Raw genomic sequence first — 9,930 nt, 5'->3', positions numbered from 1 at the left:
ATGTTCTGGCCCACCAAGAAGGACCTCAAGACCGCCATGGAGGTCTTTGCTCTTTTCCAGTGGGCCCTCAGTGCCTTCCTTATAGGTGAGTCTTCAAGCTACTTGGGGCATCCAACTACATGGGCTTACCTGGTATTGAAAGTTTTAGGGTGGTAGGATGCTCAATGTTCAAACTTTGTGTTGTACTAGGCAAACTAGAACCGTTGTTTACTCTGGCCTGTGGCCCCACCTACTTGGGCAGGGTATTTGTGGTATCTGTGCATGACTACATGAATATGCATGTGTCTATGCAGGCGTGTGTGTGCCTTGCTTTAGGCTTGCCTAGTGAGCACCATGAGGTCTGCAATGAGGTCCAGAGGCCATGTTATGGAGTCATGGCAAGCAAATTCACCAAAGCAAGCCAAGAAGGGGGATGTGGCAGTAACCACAGGAAATCAAGTAAACTGTGATGAGCTCACTTTCTGGCAGAGGGATCTCTGGAAACCTGCTGACCAGAGGAATTTAACCATGTATCCATGATTTTTCAACATCTATACTATTAACTCTTCATAAAAACTATATGTTGGTCATGGTATTCTATATACTTGCCATCACTGCAGGAGGGGGCCTGAAAAAGTTCTTGGTGAACAGTAGTTCATGTGAATACCAACAGGAGTCAAGGGCATGAATTTAGTGATCTTGTCAGCACTCTGGGAATGAAGAATATAGGTAGGCCTTGGGAACATGAACCTGGTACAGTGGCATGCCAATGAATAGTACAGTAGGCATTTCTTACCTCAGCAAACAACCAGACTAAGGACACAGAGTGAGAGGGGGTAGAGTCACTCACCAGAACCACTTATATTTTTGGCCCAAACATCTTTACATGTATTTTTTCATTTTAGCTGATGCTAATCTTAAGTCAAAATGATAGCTACCCATATAATGCTAACTAACATGCACATAGTATTAGCTAACATATAGCCTCTTTAGTCTAATCACTTTATGCGGCTAATAGTTCTCATTGTACAATTGAAGAGGTGAGCTCACCAAGGCTAACATTTTGTCTGAGAGTCCCTTTCTTTGTCTTTTGCCTCTGCTCACTGCAGATTGGGAGGTTAGGTGTGGAGCTTGGTGTGTACACTAGACTGTCAGTCTAGTGAGACTATGTTCTTGTTCACACTAAATGCACTGAACAGGTTGGTAGGAGTCTCAGGTCACTGTGGACGCTATTGTTCAGATTGGTAAAGGCACAGCCAATTATCCACTGGGAAATGTTGCTTCAGGGGTTGCATACGGAACCCATATGCAGTCCTAGCTACTGTGGATTGAAGTGATAAATAAGCCACAGACTTAATTTGAAAATTCTCAATTATAAATGAGGTTGAGCATCTTTCTGTATGTTCATTGGCAATTAGGTTCATTTTAGTTTTTTTGAGGGGGTAGGTCTGGGGTGTTGTTTGTTTGAGACTAGTCTCATGATGTAGCTTTAGTTGGCCCAGAATCACTATGTAAACTTTGCTGACCTCAAGCTTACCTAACCTGCCTCTGCCTCCCAAGTGCTGAGTTTGAAGTTGTGTGCCACCGCATCCAGATTGAGTTGATTCTTGAAGGACAAATAGGAAACAGGTGAGGAAGGGATGTGCCCTGGGAACAGTAAATGCACAGCCAGGGCAAGTGAGAGTCAGGAGTATTCGAAGGGCTGACAGGAATTAATTAAGTTGGGAGTGAACTCAGAATTGCTGCTTAATATACTTTTACTGAAAGAAGGAGGGACCAAGGGAGGAAGAATTAGAGGAACAGGTCCTGAGAGGTTATAGAGAACACTGAAAACTGCTGGAAGGAGCTTAGTCTTCTACAAGGTAATGAGGAGCCAGAATAGGGTTTAACATGGGACAATGACATTAGGCATGTAGGTTTAAGAGTCTATTGTAGCTCTTTGAAGGAAACCAATTACAAAGAGCCAGAGAGGGAAGCAGTGATACCAGGGTTATCAGGCTACTGAGAAATGGTGGGATTTGAACAAAGCTGCTAGTGATGGGGATGGAGAGAAGAAGAAAGGTTACAAAACAGTCAAGGAATCAGAGAATAAATATTTTTTAAAAGTCAGTGAGAAAAAGAAAAACACTACGAGGTGTCTTTAGCTGTGCATGAGTTTGAACAAACCCTAAGAGAAATGAGGTGTCCTCTGGACTAGACCCACACATCTAATTATCCAAGAAATGTTTTGTGGCCCATGTCCAGAGGCTCCAACTACAGTGCCCTGCTCCCCAGCAGAGGTCATTTTCAAGTTTTTTTTTAATATTGAAGTTTACTATGTGGAATTTCTAAGCATTGCTATTGTGTGATGTAATGATGTTCAGGCGTTCTCTGTTGATCTCCACACGTGGGAAATGAGAGTTGAGCTCTATATGACATTGCTTGAATATTTTTACTTCTTCCTTCCAAAATTGTATTTTATTCTTCTTTCTTCCTCTCTCTTCTTCCTCTTCCCGTTCTTCTTCCTTCCTCCTCCTACCCCCTTTTCTTCTTTTTGGAGACAGGGTCTTTCTACATAGCCTTTGATGTCCTGAAGCTCACTATGTAGTCTAGGCTGGCCTTCAGCTCACAGAGATCTGCCTGCCTCTGCCTCCCCAGTGCTGTAATTAGAGGTGTGCACCACTTCATCAGGCCCCTTCCAAAATTCTTATAGCACAGTTTCAGTTAAGTGTCTGACTACTAGGAAATACAATGTACCAATATTGTATTTTCTTGTGTGATTTGTTTTTTCTTGGAACTAATAATTGACCCATTTAAATTTTAAATTAATAAATTTTAAAGATTTTTCACTTTATTGTATGAATGTTTTGCCTGTATGCATGTATATACATCATGTCCTTGCCTATTGGATTATCTTGAACTGGAGTCAGAGATAGTTGTGAAGTATGATGTGTAAGTACTGGGAATCAAACCCCAGTCCTGTCCAAGAGCAAAAAGTGCTTCTAACTGTTGAGCCATCTCTCCAGCTCCCTCATTTTTTCATTTACTAGATATATTTTACTTATTACTAACTTACCCACAAGCATTTCTCGCACATGGTAACCTTTCATCTTTAAATTGATACCCTACGTGCCTTGCTTGCTTGTTTTCAGCCCTGTCCCTCCTTGTTTTCCTTCTTTGTTGGACCTTTCTTTCTACCATGGATTCTATGTGTTCTCCCTCATTTTGGTGACACATGTTTTCTAGTGGTATTCAGGAAACAAAAAGACATGAGAGACAAATTATCTGAGACTGTATATGTCAAATTGCTTGTCCTCTCATTTCCACAATAATTTTGCTGCATCAGCTGTAGCTCATGTAAGTGCAGAAATTCTCCAAATGTAGTAAGTTTGAAATACCATGAATCATGAATACATTAGCCAGGCAAGGTGTCTTGTAAGGATAATCCTAACACTTTGGAAGTTGAAGGAGTAGGATTGTCATGAGTTGAGACCAGCGTGGGTTGTCATACTGTACTATGAGACTTTGACTCAAAGCAGCAAACCAACTAACAAACTAACCAACAAACAATACATTTGATAAACCTATGGTGATAGCTTAGTAACACAGCACACTGTCCTGGACCCTCATGGTAGTGTGGCTGACTGAAAGATGTTTTTTTTTTTCTGCTGTCCATCATGAAACACAATGGTACCACATAGTGCTAGCCCAGGAAAAGAACAAAATATAGTTTCTGCCAGATTCCTTTTGCCTTTCCACCATGAGAAAGTACAAAACATTGTTAAGTTAAACTGTTGTAAGTTGAAAATCACATGTGTCTGAATTCAGAATCTTTTTAGTTCAAATTTTCAGTGAATAATTCTCCCATTAACCACTGAGCAGAGGAAAAAAGACCTATTGTCCTAATTAATTTCTCATCAGGAATTCATCCAGGCTTCTGATGTTTGAGCCTGTGCTTCATCCCTGCCTCTTAGAATGCCTGATCCTGCAGATTCTGAGTCTTTCCTGACTTTTCCAAAGAAGCAAGCAAACTTTCTATAGGCATCTCCTTTGCAGGTGGTTAGAGAGATCGGCTTGCTTTTTTTTTTTTTTTTTAATATATAAGCTTGTTATTTCTCTTTTCATCCACTTTACATGAGCAAATGTTTTACCAGAATCTCTCATCTACTGTAGGCACATTTCTGATTCTTCTCCTGTGGTCCTATAGTCCTAAAATATTTAAATCATTTTCATGAGGCTCCAATAAGAAGTCAAGACAAAATGTATTCACTCTATTATAGATTTTTGTTTGGTTGTTTTTCTGTAACCTCTAATTTGACCCACTTCCCCACATAATCTTAGTCTTGGCTGCTTACATTTCCAGTAATGATTGCAATCGAATGTAGCACCCTATAACTCTGAACTCATTCTTCCCTAATATAGAATTCTATCTTACTTCAGCTGAGCACAATCCCTTATCTTATTCTAGTTCAACTTTTATTTATCATTGCTCCTTGTTCTGTGTACTTCTAATCTGGTGAAGATAGGTGTTGGTTTTCTCTGGCATCTCCTCTGGCACCTTACAGGAGTGGTTCTCAACATTGCTAATTTGCAATCCTTTAATACAGTTCCTCATATTGTGGTGACTCCCCCACTATACCATTAATTTTATTGCTACTTCATAACTGTAATTTTGTTACTGTTATGAATTATACTGGAAATATCTGTGTTTCCCAATGGTCTTAAGTGACCCCTGTGAAAGGGTCCTTGGACCCCAAAGGATTCACAGCCCACAGGTTGAGAACTACTGACTTACAGGGCTGATTTGAGAAGAAAATATAAGTTGGAGAAAACCTTCTCTTCAAATGCCCAGTGGCTATTGGCTTCTCCCCCACTTACACACACTATATACAGAGCCTAGCACAGTTCTGGGACAAGTTCTGGGGATGGGAGGCCTTGTTGTTGTTTGAAGCTTAGCTATGAGGAACACACTTGGTGGGGAAGTGACTGTTGAATAGGCCTAGGTCACAGTGTATGTGACCTTGGTGGACGAAACTCAGCAGGGGGACTTTTAATGTGAGGGACTGTTTATAATTCATTGACTTTGGGCTGGGTTCCCTCTAGTCATCACTGTGATCCTCGTCAACCTCTATTTGGTGGTGTTCACATCGTACTGGTCTGTCACTGTGTTGATGCTCATCTGGCTGGTTTTTGACTGGAAGACCCCTGAGCGAGGTAAGGGCCCACTGGGATGTACTGTCATATATTCCCCTGCTCCTCTCCTAATCCTGAGAGGCTCTGGCTAATTTCCAGGCAGTCTTTCAGCCTATCCCTCCCTGGGCTAGGAAAGCTGAGGGAAGGGGTTCTTTTAAGGGCTTGGTACTGGCATTGGTAAGAGGAAGATAGGGTTGGGTTTGGATAATGAAGCAGAGGCTGGTCATATTCTAGGTTGGTCTTGATATACCTATTCTAATTTCCATGTAGGAGAACGGGAAAAGGAAGAAAGTGAGAGGACCCCATGGTAGCCCCAAAGGGGCCCAGAAAGAGAGAATAGGGGTGGACAGAGCTTTCCTGTGCTTTCAGGTGGCCGCCGGTTCGCCTGTGTGAGGAGGTGGTGTCTGTGGAAACACTACAGCAATTATTTCCCACTCAAGGTAAGCCACACAGAGCTGAATGCCTCACTGAGTGGGCATTTGGGTCAGAATCAGGCTACAGGGTGCAGCCACATGGGGGCTCAGGAAACCAATGACTTCTGGACATGCACATAGCTGCCCAGCCTGAATTGCTGCAATTCACAGTCCTTTCTCTTCCATTTCTCTGGCCAAAAGAGAAGTTTTTTTCTCTGTCTCCAGCTCTCCTGTTTCCACTTTCCTCTACAGATTGTGAAGACAAAAGATATTTCACCCAAACAGAACTACATCCTTGTTTGCCATCCTCATGGGATCATGTCCCATTCCTATTTTGGTCACTTTGCCACCGACAGAACAGACTTTTCCAAGACCTTTCCTGGTATCACTCCTTATATGCTCACACTAGGAGCCTTTTTCTGGATGCCTTTCCTCCGAGATTATATAATGTCTACAGGTGAGTGGCTCATAGGGGATAAATCCACACAAAGGGCTACCATAAGGAGAACCAGGGGATGTGTGAGAGCAAGGTCAAATCCGAGATTGTCTCAGGTGCTAACCAGCTTCCCCAAACTACAGGCTGGAGAAAATATTCCTCGTATTCATGGAAGTGGGGAGGGATAGTTTACAAGGATTGGTAAATAACCAATGACCTTTGGCTTTTTCTGCACACCAGGGTCCTGTTCTGTGAGTCAATCCTCCATGGACTTTCTGCTTACCCAGAAGGGCACAGGCAACATGCTTGTTGTGGTGGTTGGTGGCCTGGCTGAGAGCAAATATAGCACACCAGGCTCATCCACCCTGTTCTTGAAGAAGCGTCAAGGCTTTGTGCGCACAGCCCTTCGACATGGGTAAGGATAGCTGCAGGGGCATGGGGTGGGATGGAGTGGGGAGGCTGTTCAGCAGGGAAGAATACTGGGATTTGAGGAAGTGGTAATTAAAGAGAAAAAAGAAATATGCAAACAATTGTTATTAAATAGAACCACCATAAAAATACATGGCAGTATGTGCATGCACGAGTGTGTGTGTGTGTGTGTGTGTGTGTGTGTGTGTGTGTGTGTGTTCACTTTTTATTTTGAGCCAGGACACTGGCCTGGAATTTACATGGTAGAGTAGGCTGAGCTAACAAGCCTTAAAGATACACCCATCTCTACTTTCCTATCACTTGGATTACAAGCATGTTGCCATACTTGCTTTTTTTTTTTTTTAATGTGGGCCCTGGGCATTAAACTCAGCTCCTCATGCCTGCATAGAAACCACTTTACCAATTGAACTCTCTCCAGCTTTCTGTGTGCAAATTGTATTCAATTTTGTCAGTTAAAATAAAGAAAAGTACAGAGGAGAAAAGCTACCTATGGGCTGCAACAGAGCTGTGCAAGGTGCTGTCCTGGAAGCCTTGCACTAGCCTCTCATTCAAGCTAGTTTCTCTACAGAAGGACTGCGGTTGCACCTTAGGGCAGAGAAAGCCAAATTTCCTACCATGTGGCCTAAGGGGAAGAAAGCATATGAAATGTACTTTGGGCGTTTTCAGACAAGTGGTTCAGATTTGGGCTTCCTTGTGAAAGCTGCTGCTTTGTCCCTAAAGGCAGTCCAGTCTAGGCCATGGGGCACCATAGTTAGCTGGGACCCTGATACAGATGGACTTGAGGTCTAGGGAGCCTGTAAGTAACCCCAGGTGATGCTGTTGCTTACCTGTCTTCTTCTGCAGGGTGTCTCTAATTCCCGCTTATGCCTTTGGAGAGACAGACCTCTACAAACAGCACATTTTTGCTCCTGGGGGCTTTGCCAATCGATTCCAGAAGTGGTTCCAGAAGATGGTACACGTCTACCCCTGTGCTTTCTATGGGCGTGGCTTCACCAAGAACTCCCGGGGCCTTCTGCCCTATTCTCGACCAGTAACCACTGTTGGTGAGTGGGTCCTTGTATTAGAAGGCTTAGTTTAAGTTCTAGGATCCATTTCTGTGGCTGAGCCTCAGCTCCAACTGTGGTTGGAGGCAGGGAGGCTGTCTAGGAAGTGCTGAGCAAGAGGGTCAGGGTCAGCTGGGCTCCAGGCTGTCCCTAGGAGTAAGCTATTCTGATGTTTTTCCATTTCCCCCTTTTTTTCCCATTCCATTTGGCAGTTGGGGAACCTCTACCGTTGCCCAAGATTGAGAATCCGAGCCAGGAGACTGTAGCCAAATACCACACACTCTATATTGATGCCCTACGTAAATTGTTTGATCAGCATAAGACCAAGTTTGGCATCTCAGAGACCCAGGAGCTGGTGATACTTTGAAAGACATTCCCTTGACTGAATGGTGTGGAACCGATGACAACAGGCCAAAGTTACCTATGGAGCTTCACTTCTGACTTGACCAGTTCTCACTGGAGGGAGGTGGGGGTGTGCGTCCATGTGGTTGTTTTCTGTGCCCATCATTTTTCACCTCCATCTCTTTTTCTTAGTTTTTGTCCTTTCCCCCTGAGACAGAGAAGACTCTAGGCAGAGGTCCACTGAAGTCACTGGAGGTTCATGAAAGCATTAGCAGCAAGGAAACCTGTGGATAGAATAAACAGCCCATCTCTGGTACTGTGTGCTCCAGCTGTTTGGAGTCTGTTTGGAGGGCTCTAGGACCTTGTGTGTGTGTCTGTCATTGTCCTGGCTTCAAGACTCTTACAGGACTGGGTATCTCAAGAGCCAAGGGACATTGGGTTCAGTCAGTAGCATGTTTTTAGGGGCAATCCAGCACCTCTTATCCTGTTTGTCAACTGTAAAATGGGACTAACAATCCTTCTCTAGCTTACCTCAAAAGTTTCTGTCAAGTTTAAATGCTACTACTACATGTGACTAAACATGACAAACTGGAGAGTGACACAAAATTATTCTCCTCCAGTGAGCTAATCCATTTATTGTCCCTAAGAAAATAATGTCCTAAGGTTCATGATGTCTTAATTTCTAAAAGAAAGTACAAGGTGGTGTGTTGAAAGTTGAAGCCGTTTTATATCCCTTAGTGACCCTTGTCCATACCTATGTCCCATCTCTTAAAGCCATACTATAATGGTCAGTGGTTTAGATCTAATTTCCCAATTTCCCCTCAGAAACTTGCATGCACTAGCTTGGCCCAATTAACTCTGCTCTTTGATAATCAAATGGAATACCTGGCCTCCAGCACCGATGAAAAACTTGCTTTCTGAGTCTCTGAGTGGCAAGTCTCTCATACTCTTAGCCCAATGGTTGTTGCAATCACATATTACACAATTCGGTGCATAGGCCCTCTTGGATTGATGTCATCTGGTCCAATTCTTTACCCACATCAAGTTTACCAAGTTGGTTTAAGACATCCTGTGTACTTACTACAGTGTGACACTCTCCCTCTGTCCTGAATGCCTATCTCATGTGGTGGTTTGTACATGGTATGGCAAAAGGCGTGGTCTCATGCTGTTTTCTGCCCATGCTGTTTCTTGTACCAGAGGTTCTACTTTCCTTGAGCTTCCATAAGGTATAAGGTGGTATTATTATTATTATTATTATTATTATTATTATTATTATTATTTATTTGGGGGTGCTGGGCATAAAACCCAGGTCTCACACTGAAGATATGATCTACCACTGAGTGCCATCCAAAAATGTTCTTAAGTTTTCCAGGCTTCTGTGACTGAAACTCTCTCTCCAAATCAGTGAAAGGACCAACCTGGGTACCAGTATCCAAGCCATGCTTATCTGGCCATTGTGGGCTCATTCACATTACTTGAGGGTCATATTCTCCATAATTGGTCAAAGTTGCTGGGATTGTGAAAAGTTCCCATAATTATTCTGAGATACCCATTACTTATTGGCTGCTATTCTTGTGATCTCCTTCCTTAGAATACCTCCCAGCAAACAGCATAGGCTCAGGCAGTAGAGGCAGCATGGCACAGTATCAAGGAACAAGCCAGGCTGAGAGACTATTGAATGGTCTTGGGGGAGCTACTTAACATCCTTGAGCATTCGTTTTGTCTGCAAATGAGTCCATTTGTATATTAATTTAGGAGTCTAAGGTTGGATGTCTCCAAGCTGTTTTGGGGAAGGCTTGGAGGGCTATAGATTCCACACTCAAGTTGAAAGTAGTCCCATGCTGTGTGTTCTTGTCCTGTGACAACATGCCTTCTGGAAACACATCCAGCCCCTGAGACTTATGGTTCTAGAAGAGTTAAAGGTGAATAGGGTGGAGGTATGTAGTTTAGTGCAGAGAGCACACGTGGGATACACTGATAGGACTTTTGGAACAGCTTCCTTCTGGTGCTCTCACCAAAGTGGGTTTCTTGATCCTCCCCCAGAGCTCATTTGTGGTAGCATCATTTATGAAGAAGCATGTGTCATGTGGGAAGAGCTCAAGATGATTTCCAAGGA

The 9,930-nt window shown here is 43.2% G+C and overlaps 1 protein-coding gene across 1 annotated transcript; it reads left to right on the top strand.

Annotated features, from left to right (window-relative positions):
- Awat2 (acyl-CoA wax alcohol acyltransferase 2) lies at positions 1-7,839 on the top strand. Its single transcript, XM_034486081.2, has 7 exons — positions 1-85; positions 5,062-5,172; positions 5,521-5,591; positions 5,817-6,021; positions 6,241-6,415; positions 7,273-7,472; positions 7,685-7,839. The coding sequence occupies exons 1-7, from the start codon at positions 1-3 to the stop codon at positions 7,837-7,839; spliced, it is 1,002 nt and encodes a 333-aa protein (XP_034341972.1).
- Positions 7,840-9,930: the final 2,091 nt, after the last annotated feature.

The sequence above is a fragment of the Arvicanthis niloticus genome, chromosome X, assembly GCF_011762505.2.
Source record: "Arvicanthis niloticus isolate mArvNil1 chromosome X, mArvNil1.pat.X, whole genome shotgun sequence".
Taxonomy (NCBI): domain Eukaryota; kingdom Metazoa; phylum Chordata; class Mammalia; order Rodentia; family Muridae; genus Arvicanthis; species Arvicanthis niloticus.
The sequence above is the reverse complement of the archived record's forward strand: the minus strand, read 5'-3'. Positions and strand labels throughout refer to the sequence as shown.